General features: G+C 47.7%; 5 protein-coding genes and 2 non-coding genes across 9 annotated transcripts; 2 read left to right on the plus strand and 5 right to left on the minus strand.

Annotated features, from left to right (window-relative positions):
• Positions 1-142: 142 nt before the first annotated feature.
• LOC9632115 (squamous cell carcinoma antigen recognized by T-cells 3) lies at positions 143-3396 on the plus strand. Of its 3 annotated transcripts, none has more exons than XM_024672246.1 (16): positions 143-291; positions 370-503; positions 561-615; positions 704-925; positions 977-1249; positions 1315-1455; positions 1507-1632; positions 1676-1720; positions 1773-1853; positions 1906-2051; positions 2100-2223; positions 2269-2343; positions 2399-2767; positions 2820-2912; positions 2973-3096; positions 3144-3396. In XM_024672246.1, exons 1-16 carry the CDS (start codon positions 166-168, stop codon positions 3290-3292), a joined length of 2283 nt encoding a protein of 760 aa, XP_024528014.1. In that variant the 5' UTR covers positions 143-165; the 3' UTR covers positions 3293-3396. The 3 variants fall into 3 exon arrangements, with proteins under 3 accessions (XP_024528014.1, XP_024528015.1, XP_024528016.1); XM_024672247.1 differs by having other exon boundaries at positions 3153-3396; XM_024672248.1 differs by lacking the exon at positions 143-291 and having other exon boundaries at positions 389-503; positions 561-622.
• Positions 3397-3889: 493 nt separating this feature from the next.
• Positions 3890-4006, minus strand: LOC112345483. The gene has a single exon (XR_002992071.1). It is a non-coding gene; the product is annotated as a U5 spliceosomal RNA (small nuclear RNA).
• Positions 4007-4155: 149 nt separating this feature from the next.
• LOC9635722 (cyclin-T1-3) lies at positions 4156-5521 on the plus strand. Its single transcript, XM_002967000.2, has 6 exons — positions 4156-4358; positions 4434-4515; positions 4579-4716; positions 4828-5003; positions 5055-5209; positions 5266-5521. The coding sequence occupies exons 1-6, from the start codon at positions 4219-4221 to the stop codon at positions 5388-5390; spliced, it is 816 nt and encodes a 271-aa protein (XP_002967046.1). The 5' UTR covers positions 4156-4218; the 3' UTR covers positions 5391-5521.
• Positions 5522-5581: 60 nt separating this feature from the next.
• On the minus strand, positions 5582-7515 carry LOC112345415 (pentatricopeptide repeat-containing protein At1g56690, mitochondrial-like). Its single transcript, XM_024672122.1, has 2 exons — positions 7485-7515; positions 5582-7218 (listed from the first exon to the last, which is right to left on the minus strand). Exons 1-2 carry the CDS (start codon positions 7513-7515, stop codon positions 5582-5584), a joined length of 1668 nt encoding a protein of 555 aa, XP_024527890.1.
• Positions 7331-7447, minus strand: LOC112345484. Its single transcript, XR_002992072.1, has one exon. It is a non-coding gene; the product is annotated as a U5 spliceosomal RNA (small nuclear RNA).
• A 262-nt stretch (positions 7516-7777) lies between the features above and the next one.
• LOC9635723 (bidirectional sugar transporter SWEET1a) lies at positions 7778-9067 on the minus strand. Its single transcript, XM_002967352.2, has 6 exons — positions 8972-9067; positions 8852-8888; positions 8571-8784; positions 8337-8498; positions 8112-8231; positions 7778-8044 (listed from the first exon to the last, which is right to left on the minus strand). Exons 1-6 carry the CDS (start codon positions 9003-9005, stop codon positions 7892-7894), a joined length of 720 nt encoding a protein of 239 aa, XP_002967398.1. The 5' UTR covers positions 9006-9067; the 3' UTR covers positions 7778-7891.
• A 352-nt stretch (positions 9068-9419) lies between these two features.
• LOC9632116 (protein fluG) lies at positions 9420-13280 on the minus strand. The gene is made up of 18 exons (XM_024671944.1): positions 13075-13280; positions 12667-12918; positions 12533-12600; positions 12353-12465; positions 12168-12273; positions 11956-12112; positions 11810-11905; positions 11698-11746; positions 11358-11632; positions 11134-11306; positions 10955-11075; positions 10852-10904; positions 10667-10793; positions 10469-10614; positions 10228-10410; positions 9920-10146; positions 9707-9852; positions 9420-9651 (listed from the first exon to the last, which is right to left on the minus strand). Exons 1-18 carry the CDS (start codon positions 13243-13245, stop codon positions 9583-9585), a joined length of 2532 nt encoding a protein of 843 aa, XP_024527712.1. The 5' UTR covers positions 13246-13280; the 3' UTR covers positions 9420-9582.
• Positions 13281-13282: the final 2 nt, after the last annotated feature.

Raw genomic sequence — 13282 nt, forward strand, 5'->3', positions numbered from 1 at the left:
TAAAAGATATTTAATACAACTCCCTGTTCTCAAAACTTTAAAGTAAACACACATTTCATCCCTTAAGCTTGTAAAAAAAGGAAATATTTTAGGTTTTCACTTGTCCACGTGAAATCTTTAGGGTTTATGGATATGGGTTAGGGTTCTTGGTTTGAAGAGGGCAACATGGCGGACGAGGAAATGGCGTCGTCGAGCGATAGCGAGAGCGAGAGGGAGAACGGGGAGGACGAGCTCGCGGCTGTGGAGGTGGCGCTCGCCGCGAATCCGGACAGCTACGAGGCGCACGAGCAGGTTTTGCTCTCTTTCTGTCTCTCTCTCTTGTTCTCGATTTTGGATTTTGGCAGTGAAGTGTTTTATGTTTCTGCGCAGTATGTCGCTGCTCTTCGCAAGGCTGGGCATCTCGACCGGCTCAGGGCCGCGAGGGAGGCCATGAACGCCCTGTTCCCGATACCCGGGAGAATGTGGCGGGAATGGGCCAGGGACGAAGCAAATCTCTTGGACGGGTAAGTTTTAGATATCTTCTTCTTCTAGTTTTAGCTGCGACGATCGCGCTGGCGCAGGAGCGACATATCGCCGGTGGTGGAGTTGTATGAGCGCGGGCTCAGGGAGTACTTGGTGCGTGGTACGTGAGCTTTATTCTCGTCTCGGATTGCTAATCGCGTGCTTTGTGTGGTTTGTTTTTCCGATTTTCTTCCTTTCCCAGGACGTGCCACTCTGGCTGGATTACTTGGAGTTTGTAGAGGACAGGGACCCAGGAGTTTCACAGTGCACACCTCAGGGGCTTCAGAAAATGCGAGAGCTTTACGAGAGAGCCATCACTGCTTCTGGGATTCACGCGACGGAGGGTTCGGCGATTTGGGAGGCTTATCGCGAGTTTGAACAAGCTGTTTTGCTGACTATGGCCGAATATACCGATGGTGACAAGGTAAAGTCTGTCTCTTTTGAAGGCTGTAGCTTAGAAGATCAAGTCACGCAGGAAAAGGAAAAACAAGCTGGACGCGTGGAGAGCCTGTTTCACAGGCAGTTAGCAGTACCGCTTAGTAATCACGCCTCTACGCTGAATGACTACATAGAGTGGGAACGGGAGCAAGGGAAAACTATTGGAAGTCTCGAAGACAAGTTTGCTGGCGTTGATGCCAACGTGTTGGCAGCGTATAAAAAGGCAGAATCAGGATGGCTAGAGTGCAAAGTCTTCGAAAACAGTCTAAGTGGAAAACCTGCAGATGCAGAGCTTCTTCAGAACTATTTGGTACGTTTTTCATTCTCGAGGTTTTGCTGATTGCAATTGGCTTTAGCTGATCATCCTGATTCCAGATCTATATTGACTTCGAGCAGAAAAAAAGTAAAAGCGACCCAGCTAGAGTCCAGGTTCTTTTTGAACGTGCAGTTACAGCTTTCCCAGTGAGCGGTGATTTGTGGCTGAAATACACCGGTTACCTGGATCAGAAGCTAAAGGTAGTTCGCGCGATTATTATGCTATGGAAACACTAACAAAGATTATTTCAGGTTGCAGTGGTCTGCAAAAATGTCTACGCAAGGGCAGTGCGCAATTGCCCGTGGGTTGGTGAGCTATGGAGAAAATATTTGTTGACATTAGAGCGTTTTAATAGCTCGGATGAAGAAATGTCTGAGGTACGGCGTTGCATTTATTTATATATCTGATTGGTTTTTCCAGGTATTTGAGCAGTCAATGAAGAGGGGTTTCCAAACGCCCAGTGAGGTACCTAAAGGCAGCTGTTGTTGCTGGCAGTTGCTAACTAGATATATTGCAGTATCTCGACGTCTTCTTAACGCGGGTGGATGGCTTGAGAAGGCAAATGGCCTCTGTTGAGCGTTTACGTGAAGTATTTCAGGTACGTCCTTTTGTTTCTAAAACGTTTTGTATGCGATTCTTTTCTCTTGCAGCGTGCCGCCGATTTACTGGCAAACTACTTTCCGGACTTTGTAGATCGGTCATTGCGACTGCAAGGATACTGGGCACGCATGGAAGTTCGCTTAGCGAAGGATATCAGCGCGGCCCGAAGCATTTGGGAGCGTTTGGTTAAATCCAGGTAAGCCGTTTTCGAGCGCTCGTTAATTCAAAGCGTCACCTTGTGCAGCGGATGGATGACTGAAGTTTGGCAAGGGTACATCAACATGGAGCTTGGACTGGAAAATATAAATGAAGTTCGAGCGCTATATAGGAAATGCTACTCTAGAAAGCTCGAAGGGAATGGCTCAAAGGTATGGCTTCTAATTCTTGATTGTGATCGTTCATGTCGTTTTCAGGTAATCTGCGAGGCATGGCTGCAATTTGAACGCGAGTTTGGAACATTGGAAGACTTTGAGAAAGCTTCCTTAAAGGTAGAGCTTTTGCACTGAAAGTGACTAATTTTTTACTTGACGTACCTGTGTACAGGCTGGACAAAGGCTAGAAGAAATACAGTCAATAGAGGCTGTTCAAGATACGAAGGAGTTTAAAGAGCCAAAGATGAAGCATGAACGGGGCAATCAGGAAAGCTCGGCGCAAGCAGCGAAACGTAAAAGGCCTAAAGATGTCAAAGAGGAGAAAAAACGACAGAAGGTTGCTCCTAAACGTGAACTTGGCAAGCTGCATTCTGAAGCCAAGATGGCTACGAATGAAGGAGACAGGGATGCATCTGAGCGTGAGAAACCAAACGAACAAGGCCAGCCCCCTGATGGAAGAGGAGAAGCCGCTACACAATTCAAGAAGAACCGTGTCTTCACAGATGAGCTGACTGCATTTGTTTCAAACATCGACCTGGAGGTATGGTGCTGCTTTTATCATCGTGTGTGTTCTTACCAGGGATGTTCTCCAGCTGACGGAAAAGGAGCTAAAAGAGTTTTTCACTCCCTGCGGTGGGCTCAAGGGTGTGAGACTGTTGAGGGACCGGAACACAAGGCGTTCTCGAGTAAAGACTAAAAGCTGCGAAACCGAATTTACGTTTCTGACGAAGTTGCTTCCTATGCAGGGGCTCGCGTACATAGATTTCGAAAACGAGGAGAATCTCGCAGCCGCTATCAGCAAAAACAGGACCAAGCTAGGTGCCCGCAAAGTCAGTGTAGCGCGTTCCAAGCCAAAGCCAAAGCAAGAAGGTAACTTGTCTTTGTTTTGTGTGCCTGTTCGTGAATGTGTTACTTAGATGTTTCAGGTGGTAGTGAAAAGGTAGAGCGGGATAAGATTAAACCTCTGGGGTGGCAAGGCTCGGCCCTCAAAAGTGACGAGGCCCTCAATTCCAACGAGGAATTCCGGAAGACGCTTCTCAAGTCCAAGGAAAAAGTTGTAACTTGATTTAGTGTGCTCTCAAACTGATTGTAAAACTTGGAACTAGTGCCAGCTAATGTGACAATGGAGGAAAAGAGAGTTGTTCGAACAACTTGGACCTCGCTTTGACATGTCAAAACTCTCGTCCATTTCCAACAGCTAGTCAAGTCTCATTAGAAATCCCACTGTCGAAGGACATACCACTAAGAGATTATAACTCTCGTTTGAACTAGTCTCCACTCTCGCCTCAAGAATCTCAAACAAAAGACTCTTGCTTTTCTAAACCGGATAAAAAAGGATAACAGCTTATAACTTCATTTACCTAAGATTAAGTCAGTGGAACAATCGCACAAAGAAAACTTCTCGATCGTGGAAGAGTAGATGGCCCTTTAATTATGGCATTGATTATGCAGAAATTTCGTCCACCTCTTACAGAAGATCCGTTAACATCAGCCAATGCAAAGTGCAATGAGTATCATCTTAGCCTCAGCGCGAAGGAAATTCCCTAAGATCCGGCCTGAAAGCCATGCAAAAAATCTGCCTCCAAAGCCCCTAATTTAGTCAACTTGTTTAGAAAGAATCTTAAGATTATAGACAATCCATCTTAAGATTAAAGATTTATGGGTGCCTCCGTGAGGAAGCGTTCCAAAAATTTGGATATGCCGCTATTATGTGGCCAACACACGGTATTCTTTAGTAAAAGGCGAAAGAATAGTTCGTTTTGCGCTGACCACACGGCTTACGTGGATATGAAAGTAGTCTTCGTCCATGTTATATACCCACTGCCTCGCATGAAAATAAACCGCGGCATGTGGGATAACTTGACGAGCCCTAGTCCCAGCCCTAGGACGATTTAGGGCTATTGGTATATTCTATTATAGCAACTGGGAGTTCGATTCCCGTTGCGAGCGAGAGGGCCCCTTAGTAATGTTTAAGCGATTCAAACCCGGGCGATGACAACGTGGTTGTTTTCGAAAGACGAGCTAGAACGCAAATCGCCGTCATTGCAAGATGGGATGGATGCGCGCACGGAGGCGTCCTACCGGGGCTACTACTCCACCTTCGCGCAGGAGCTGGGAAAGAAGCTCCAAGTGTAAGGATTTTGCTCCCCTTCCCCTTGTTTTCGTTTTTGCCCTAGGCTATGAGCGAGCTGGGAAAATCTCTCCAGGTCGCAGATGACCGTCGCCACCGCAATCACATTTTGCCATCGCTTCTACACGCGCCAGTCGCTGCTGAGGAACAATTGCCTGGTGAGTCTCTCGAGGTTTAGGGTTTTTGGATTTGGAGCTCTGTGTCACACAAGTTCTTCTTAGATTGTGGCAACCTCGTGCATGCTTCTGGCCACCAAGGTGGAGGAGACACACCGCTATCTCAAAGAGGTAGTGTTTATTTCCTATGAGTTGCGTAACCGGGACGACCCCAAAGCTCTGGAAAGAATCATGGAAGACAGGGTATAGTACCTCTTTCTCGCATCTTTTCTTTTTTCTAGGACTGCTTCGATTCTATGAAGTTTTTTTCTTCTTCCTGTTCTAAAACCTGGCTTTTTTTTTCTTCCGGTGTAGGATTTGTATGTCTCCGAAAAGCAGCTTGTGCTGTATGGAGAGCGGCTGGTTCTCACAACGATAGAGTTTGATTTAAGTGTGGTAAATCCTCACAAGCCACTGGTGGCTACGCTGAAGAGACTACGCATTCTCAAGCAGGACCTCGTACAGCGGGCCTGGAATTTTCTAAATGACGGGTAAGTTCTTCCGGAGTGTTTTCGTTTTCCTTGAGATGGATGCGATTGCAGGCTTCGGACAACACTCGTTTTACAATTCAAACCCGGCCAAGTTGCCGCTGGTGCGATTTACGTGGCCGCGAGGCTGCTCAAGATAAAGCTCCCGGAAGAAGAAGGTGGGCGTTTCTGGTGGCATGAGCTCGATGTAACTCCTGTTCTACTGGAAGGTAAAGCTTTCGTTTTTTTCAATCGTAGAGAATGTCGTAAACGCTTGCTTGTACAGAGATTGCTAGTCAGTTGCTGGAAGTGTATGACAATCCATCGCTTCTTAGCCCTGCCGAGCAGAGAAACGGGAGAAGCAGCAGAGAGAACGGGGACGCTTTTACTTCGAGCCAAACATTCAGCTAGAAAAGAAATCCTTTGGTGGCGGAGGCATCGCTGTTAACTCTGGGACGATCCTCTCGAAACACTGTACAAAATCAGGTAGTGTCTTCGGGAAACTGATATTTTGTTTTCCTTCTTTTTCCTGCCAAGAGAAATTTTTTTTTCGAACCCGGCCCTTCCTTCTCTACAGTATCATCAAAAGGAAAACCAAAGCATCACTGCGAGAAGGTGTTTGCTAGCAGCAAGTAAGCAGTGGCTTCATCGAGCTCGAGCATTTGCCGAGCTACCATCTCTCCTCGCAGGAAGTCGCCATTGGTCCGGCAAGCTCCCAACAGGCTCGTCCACGCCGCCGCGCTTGGCACCAGTGGCATGCTCCGGATGAGCTCCTCGGCGTCACCCAGCTGGTTGCACCGGGCGAGCAAATCCACCACGCAGCAGTAGTGCTCGTGTGTCGGAGATATCCCAAAGCTGGACTGCAGCGACAGGAAACACTGTCGCCCATCCTCCAACATTCCTGCATGGCTGTAGCCGACAAGGACTGCGCCAAATGTCAGCTCATTGGGCTCCCAGCCGTCACAGCACATCTTCCACACGAGGTGGAGTGCGTCCGACAAATGCCTGTTTTGGGCATATGCCTCGACAAGAGACGTCCACGTCAGCAGGTTGACTAGTGGCATCGAGTCAAACACGCTTTTCGCTTGCTCGCAATGCCCACTTTGGGCGAGGAGTGTGATTTGGATCGTCCCCGAGACAATGTCATGTTGGGCCATATTTGCTATTGTCTGTTTTGCATCACCTAGATACCCTTCCTGGGTAAATGCATGGGCGATTAGATTCCACGATACCGCGTCGCGCTGTGGCATATTCTTGAAGAGGGTCTGCGCCTCAGCCAAGAGCTTGCATTGCACGTAGCAGTGAAGCAGTGTGTTCCACGAGACGGAATCTCTTTGAGGCATCTTTTCCATGAAAGCCTTCGCGCTCTCGGTTTGACCCGCCAGAGAAGTCGCCCGCATTAGCAGATTCCAGGAGACTACATCTCTTTCGAGCATAGATTCAAATTCCTGCCAAGCTTCTACAAAGTGCCCGTTTAAAGCGCATGCTGCGAGGACAATGTTCCATGATATCACAGTGCGTTGCGGCATCAAAAGGAAGATTCTCTGAATTGAATCCACATCTACGAGGGATTGGAGCAGCACGGTCCAGGACACGACATCTCTTTCTCGCATCCCTTCGAAACATTTCATTGCTCTCAGATGATGCCCGGTGCGGGCAATCGTGGTAAAGACTGCAGTACAGGCGACTGCGTTTCTCCACGGAATCTTTGAAAACGCTAATGTAGCATAGTCAACACTCTCCGCTCGCACGCATGCATCTATTAGCACCGCCCAGCTGACCACATTGCGCTGAGGCATTGCGCCAAAGATTTCAAGCACGACCACAAAATCCCCCCTACAGGCATTTGCTTGCAACATGCTCGTCCAGGACACCACGTCTCTGCACGGCATTCTCTGAAAGAAATTTTCAATCACGCGGAGATCCTGGCACGAATCAAGCGCAGCCAGCATGGTGTTCCACGAGACAATGTCGCGGTGGGGCATTGTGTGAAAAGCAGCCGAAAGGTGTGACAAGTGCCCGGTGCGGGCCTGTGCCGCGAGGAGAGTGTTCCAAGAGTGGAGGTTCGGAATCTGGATGGCGTCGAAAGTGCGGGTGGCGAGTTGGAAGCTACCAGCACGACCATAGGCGTCGATGAGGAGGTTGGCAAGGTATCTGCTACCGTCGAGGCCGCTGGCAACGATAGCGCCGTGGACGAACTTCAAATCACGCAAGCAACCGCAGCACCGCCTGATCAAATCTGCAAAGTACCACTCACTTAGAAACATTAATGTACAACAATCTTACTACATACTACAATGTAATGATCAAGTAATTAGGAAGTCCAACTTAAGATTATAAATTTGTATGGGGTGCCTCCGTGAGGAAGCGTTCCAAAAATTTGGATATGCCGCTATTATGTGGCCAGCACACGGTATTCTTTAGTAAAAGGCGAAAGAATAGTTCGCTCTGCGCTGACCACACGGCCCATATGCTATAATGGATGTTCTTAGTCGCTTTATATACTGCTCGCCGGCATGAAACCAAGCTTCGGCATGTGGGATAACTCCTCAAGCCCTATTTCAACAAACCTAAAGAAAATTAGGGTTCTTGAGATATTTCATCCCTGTGTGATTGCAGGTTTGATTTGCGTGGCTGTGAGGCTGCTAAAGAGATAAAGATCCAAAGGGGATGCTCCTGGTGGCATGAGCCGCGTGGTTTCTTTTTGAAGAGACGTTTGAACAACAGCTTGCAAAAATGCAGGGACTTCTATCACAATTAGAAAGAAAATGGGAAAATGTTCACAATGATGGTGGAGGTATCGCTTCGATCGAACTTTGAGGCGATCCGCTCAAAATCTGGTAGTTTACGCTGTACAGATGAAGGCCAAGAGAAAATTGGTTTCCCTTCTGGTACCACGCTCTCGCCCCGTCCTATACTCCGTTTACGCTGCCTGACTTTTGCATCTCGAGGTCTTTCTCGCCAGTTTGGCGCTCCGCCTCGTCGACTTTGGGTGTGGCATGGCTGTAGATTGCGTACAAGATCAGCTGCATTGCGCCCAGAAAAGCGCCGAGAGCATTGGGAATCTGTGATAGCGAGAGGTCAGCAAAGCTTCCAACCTTACGAAGAACAAATCTAGACTTTGCGACTTACAAGGACGAAGACGTCGGAAGTGAGGAGGCCGTAGGCGAGCCACGCGCAACCATTGATGAAGACGAACAGAGAGAGGTAGAAAGGCATGAATTCCACGCTTCTGGTTCTGATTACCATTCGCTGTTTAGGGACAGGAAGTGAGTTAAGCCGCGGAGGGATAAGAACAAAAAGACCGCTTCTTTTCACGTTTCTTGGTTCTACTGGAGCCAGGTGGTGATCTCTTACCATGACAGAGAGTGGAGCGACGTTCATCCCCGTGGTGAAGATCACGCACAGGATTCCCACAAACAGCTTCCTCTGGCTTTTCTGCGTCATCGCAAAGACGGTGACGAGCAAAATCACGGCTACAAAGAGAGGTACGATGATCAAGCTCGCTACGATCTTCATCTGTTCGAGGAGCAGCAAAGACAAACCAAACGATTGGTAACCGGTTCTGTGAATTGGTCACGAGAGAGGTACCTTCTTCTTGGCAGTGGTGTAGCGGAGGTAGATCAAAACGTACGTGAGCTGGAGGATCGCTCCACTGATGTTGATGGTGATAACTGGGATGTTTATTTGCACCCAGGGGAGACCATACCACGTCCAGAGGAGGCAATTCAGGAGCGTGACCGAGTATGGAAGCCACGAGAAATCTCGTGTCGATTTCTCCTTGTGTATCCTCCAGAATGTTGGTCTGTGAAAAACCCGCAAGTGTGAGCAAAGAAACCATCGCCAAGGAAGTGGAAGAAGGAAGAACTCACATTGGTGACAAGAACAAGCAAATTGATATGAGATTCCCTGTTACATATAGACACACCACCGTCAAATCATCGCTAGAACGAAAAAATCTCTTCTCTTGCTCTTTGTTCTAGCTAACATACCGAGAATTCCGAATGCTAAGCTCAATGCTGCCATGGCGCCAAAATTTTCGCTCCTACCAAAAAACTTTTTTCTCTCTCTTTTTTTTTCCTTGCTTCTCTCTTTTGCTTCTTGCTGATGTTTGCGCGACGAGCCTCCGCATTTTAAAGAGCGAGAAAGATTCCAGTGTCCGATACTGCCGTATCATATGTGCGCGGACGCGTGGCGCCTCGTGTCGAGGGCTCCGTATGTACGGCCCTCCGACACTGGTCTCGCGGTGGTCGGCTTGGCCAAGGTGGTCAAATTTTAAGTGGAGAAAATTTTGATACAAGCGAAGACACGCGATGTTCTTTGATTATAAGATCCGTGCACGAAGAGAAAAAATAAAGCAAAAGCGATGGATTCTTCTAAAGTTCTTCCAAAGAAAAAGAAAGTTAAAAAAAGAAATAAAGGGCGAGCGATACGCGCGAGTGCCATCGTCAAACTACCATAGCATCACATTCTTCCCAGGAGAAAACTTTACACAGCTTAAGCTTTAGTACGATCTTTTTACAATTTGGCTGTTGCGACACAAAGTCAGTGCTCATTGCAAAGCCAAAAAGCAAATCTAACTTTTGCTCCTCAGTGTGGTGTTTTAGAAACTGTCGGCGAGCTGGTCGAGCAATTGCTCCGGGTTGGAGTTTCTACACATATCAATGTCGAACTGGAGAAAGAAAGAAAGTCCAGAGTCAAAACACCCGAACAAACGATCAGCTTACCATGCGTATGGCGCATATGGCTCTCACTAGCTTCTCGCCCAAGATGCTCTTCAAGTCCTTGTTTGCGTTGAGAGCTTCCACCGCGGCGCTTAGCTCTGACGGCAGGCTCGGGACTGTGCCTTTCGGAAGTGTGGAAGGATCGACGCCTGGAAAAGAGAGATGGAGCGCGGGGTTTTAAAAGAGAACCTTTCAACTTGCAAGAGAAGAACTTACTTATTCCTTCGGGAAGAACCATGTGTTTCCTCAAACCATCGATTCCTGCTGCTACAATCGCCGCAAGTCCCAGGTGCGGATTGGCCATGCCATCGAAAGCTTTGAGCTCGAAGTTACTAACTCCATCAGCATCCGGTGGCGACAGTGTGCGCAATGCGGCCTCTCGGTTGCTGTGGCCCCAGCACTGAAACGCTCCACTCCAAGTGCATGGACGAAGTCGTGCGTAGCTTTGGCATAAAACACAAGAACAGTTTATAAGGACATATATAAGAAAGCAATGCAATGGAGCAAATCACAATCAACTCTACCTGTTTGGATGTGGTGCGGTAAATACTAGAATGGAAGGCAAGTGGTGCAAAACTCCAGCAAGGAACTCTTCACCAAGCGGGGACATGCCGCAGCGGGAGGTTTCGTCCATGAGCTTGTTTACTCCCCCTTCCCAAAGACTCATGTGGACATGCGAACCCGAGCCAAGGTCATTTGCAAAGTACCTGGAAAGTTAAAATGTTTTAAATTCCAAATGATGGAAAGATGAAGATTGTTTCTTACTTTGGCAAGAATGTTGCATTAATATGGTGCTTAAGAGCAATAGACTTGACAGTGTCTCGTAGCAAAAGCACGTTATCAGCTGCAGTACTTGCTGGACAATGGTTGAGAGAAATCTCGAACTGTCCATTGCCTGCTTCTGCATGCATCTAAGAGAGCAAAGGTAAAACAAGAAACATAACTTTAAAAGTAGAAACACACCTGTTCCACCTCGATATCTAGCTTTTTCAATGAGTCGTAGATGTCATCCATGATATGTGACGAGGAATCAAAAGATATTGCGGAGCAATAGTTGGTAGTATCCAGCCCAGTCCAGTTCAAAGGCCCTCTGTCAGAGAAAAACAAGAGTCAATATGCCAAACAGAACTTCTTGTATGAAAATTTACTGTTTTGACGGCTTAAGCAAATAGAACTCGTTTTCGAATCCAACACGTATTTCCTGCAACAAAATATCGATGTAAACATATGTTAGAAAACTAATTTCGGTACCAGGTTAAACTCCTTTTTCAGTATCTCCAGCGTGCATTGCAATGTGCCTCTTGGACAGCACTCCCAAGGAGTTCCAGGTACGATGTGCATGTTTCCAAGGACTATTTCGTGTTGTGGATACCTACAAAAAATCTCACATGAGAAAAAAAAACAAATCTTAACGCCAGTTTGCGGCTTACCATGGTAGTCTGCGCTTGGTTGCTAGATCTGGCATCAACCTGACCTCTCCAACCGCACTCAAACCGGATCCTTTTGCAACAGCATCGATTCCAGCCGGAAGTGCCATTCCGCACTCGACAAGACCAACACCATGCTTTAAAATTGAAGTCTTGAACCTTCCAGCTGGAACAACCTACAAACAATGCAATCAGTGAATAGTACTTGACAAAACTTAAAAGCTTACCCGACATCGCCTCTGTCCTGAGCCATCTCCCCATAGCAGCCGGACTTGTTTGATTTCCTTGTCCGCTGCCATGACTTTGTCCTTACCGTGCATCATTTTTTTAATGGCCGCCGTAGATGGGCTGGAGGCGGCATCGCCATTAAGCTTATAGAAAGACAAGGCGTTCTTTTGGAGGATTCCTTCCGCTGCGGCAATGCTCTCTTCAACAGAGAGATCCCCATCGACGTAAGCGTTGTACAAAACCTTTGTTAAAACCTCCCGGGTCCATTTCGTCCCTGAAAGCTTAAACATGTAAGAACCGGCATGATCATGCACATGCGTGTATCAAACTTCCCCGTACCAAGATAATACGTTTCCGGAAATGCGTATCCATCTGTACTAAACATCACCTACAGCCGAGTCTGCTATCAATTCTTTACGTGAACTAGTCTGTCATATGGGAACTTTGATACCTTATCAAGCGGGGCGAGCTCCAGGAGCTGGCTTAACGTGTTTTCCATTCCGCGGATGCTAAGCTTTGGGATAGCAAGGCCAAAGTCCAAATACACCTGCATAGCTATCGCTTTTGGAAAGAGCTCAAAAGTTTGCGACCACTTACTTGTGAATAAACGCTGGCCAAGTACGAAGCCTCCTGAACAAATGGATACGAAGCATGGAGCAGGACCAGACGGCACTTTTTAAACCTTTCGTCTTCCAAAACAGCTCGCAGGTGCAAAGGATTTGACAAGCGAAGATCTAAATCTTTGTCGCCAAACCTGGAAGAGAAATTCTGTTCAAAAGCTTATCTTTCGCCAAACCATAAACGCATACCCCGAATGTATTTGCATGGGCAGATCCTGAGAACACGCAACTTCGAGAGCTAGGACGAAGAGAAAATTCAAGAGCAGCTTGTTTTTTAATCGCAGAGGGCTGCTGACTGCAAGACAGCAGCACAGACAAAGAGAGTTGATTATATACCGTACAAAATCAAACAATCTTCAGTTTCAGTTTCATACCCATATCTTGCACGAGTCCTTGCTCGGCATCTCGCCTCGACACGGTGGGATCAATATCAAGGCCACTCCTGTACGCAGCGATGCTCTTAAATGCCACAACTCCTTCCGAGAGTGTGCGTACAAAGTTAAGGCTGCAAGCTTTCACGGAAACGAATATAAAGTGAAGCAAAAAAAGGATATAATTTCAAGCTGCCAACAAATCGATCGGCAAAACTATCAAGTGTCCAAGTGACACCACCTGGGGGGCCCTGAATCCACCCAAAACGAATTTAATATACTTGTCCTCCTCTCAAAGAAATGGATTGGATCCTTACCTCTTTTAGGATGGCCTCGGCAACTATTTCGATCCGGAGCACACGGTGGACCACTGGAATAAATCCCTTGTGCCAGTCGAGAGCTTTCATTTTGTCCATTGCTAGTCCATCGTCGAGTAGCAGCACCGAAATCCCGGCGGCCTGGAAGCATTCCCGCGTGAGAGCTTCCAAGCCGGCGGCTTGTCGATGGGCCTCGATGCTCTCGAGCGAAGCGTCGGTCCCGTATAGCTGTGAGAGATCTCGCAAGCTTCTCTGCAAAACAATTGGAGAACAATTAGCTAGAGCAAGCACAACAAAAAAGAAATAAGAGCAATCGACGATCGTGAGAATCCTCTTCGTGCTTGGGGCATCAATCCTAGAGAAAATCTAACAGGCAGAAGAATCGATCGTGCAGGCAGGGTTCTTTACCTTGAAGCACAGCGTCTGGGATCCAAATCGCGCGAGGGCTTCGCCCTGCGACTCGGAGAAGGCCTGGAGCAGCGGCATCTGGGAATCCATACCGACGAGATTGTGCGCGTGGCCGTCCACCAGCGCCATGGAATGGATCGCATCCCTAATCCTCTCGCGCTCCACCGCCATCGCCAATCCCTCGTCCAAGCAGGAAGTACACACAAAT

Source organism: Selaginella moellendorffii, unplaced genomic scaffold (assembly GCF_000143415.4).
Source record: "Selaginella moellendorffii unplaced genomic scaffold, v1.0 SELMOscaffold_8, whole genome shotgun sequence".
Lineage (NCBI taxonomy): Eukaryota > Viridiplantae > Streptophyta > Lycopodiopsida > Selaginellales > Selaginellaceae > Selaginella > Selaginella moellendorffii.

What these genes read in the sequence shown, in the direction of transcription:
- LOC9635723 (XM_002967352.2), bottom strand. Translation starts at nt 9,005, where the DNA reads ATGGCAGCATTGAGCTTAGCATTCGGAATTCTCG. An exon ending in ACACCACTGCCAAGAAGAAG is followed by an intron (nt 8,499 to 8,570) that starts GTACCTCTCTCG and finishes CTCCTCGAACAG; the next exon opens with ATGAAGATCGTAGCGAGCTT. An exon ending in TCGCTCCACTCTCTGTCATG is followed by an intron (nt 8,232 to 8,336) that starts GTAAGAGATCAC and finishes GTCCCTAAACAG; the next exon opens with CGAATGGTAATCAGAACCAG.
- LOC9635722 (XM_002967000.2), top strand. Translation starts at nt 4,219, where the DNA reads ATGACAACGTGGTTGTTTTCGAAAGACGAGCTAGAACGCAAATCGCCG. An exon ending in AAAGAATCATGGAAGACAGG is followed by an intron (nt 4,717 to 4,827) that starts GTATAGTACCTC and finishes CTTCCGGTGTAG; the next exon opens with GATTTGTATGTCTCCGAAAA. An exon ending in AACTCCTGTTCTACTGGAAG is followed by an intron (nt 5,210 to 5,265) that starts GTAAAGCTTTCG and finishes TTGCTTGTACAG; the next exon opens with AGATTGCTAGTCAGTTGCTG.
- LOC112345415 (XM_024672122.1), bottom strand. Translation starts at nt 7,515, where the DNA reads ATGCCGAAGCTTGGTTTCATGCCGGCGAGCA. An exon ending in TGGTTTCATGCCGGCGAGCA is followed by an intron (nt 7,219 to 7,484) that starts GTATATAAAGCG and finishes GGTACTTTGCAG; the next exon opens with ATTTGATCAGGCGGTGCTGC.
- LOC9632116 (XM_024671944.1), bottom strand. Translation starts at nt 13,245, where the DNA reads ATGGCGGTGGAGCGCGAGAGGATTAGGGATGCGATCCATTCCATGGCG. An exon ending in CCCATGCAAATACATTCGGG is followed by an intron (nt 12,113 to 12,167) that starts GTATGCGTTTAT and finishes TTTCTCTTCCAG; the next exon opens with GTTTGGCGACAAAGATTTAG. An exon ending in TGAAAAAGGAGTTTAACCTG is followed by an intron (nt 10,905 to 10,954) that starts GTACCGAAATTA and finishes ATTTTGTTGCAG; the next exon opens with GAAATACGTGTTGGATTCGA.
- LOC9632115 (XM_024672246.1), top strand. Translation starts at nt 166, where the DNA reads ATGGCGGACGAGGAAATGGCGTCGTCGAGCGATAGCGAGAGCGAGAGG. An exon ending in ACCTGGATCAGAAGCTAAAG is followed by an intron (nt 1,456 to 1,506) that starts GTAGTTCGCGCG and finishes AGATTATTTCAG; the next exon opens with GTTGCAGTGGTCTGCAAAAA. An exon ending in GAGCGTTTGGTTAAATCCAG is followed by an intron (nt 2,052 to 2,099) that starts GTAAGCCGTTTT and finishes CACCTTGTGCAG; the next exon opens with CGGATGGATGACTGAAGTTT.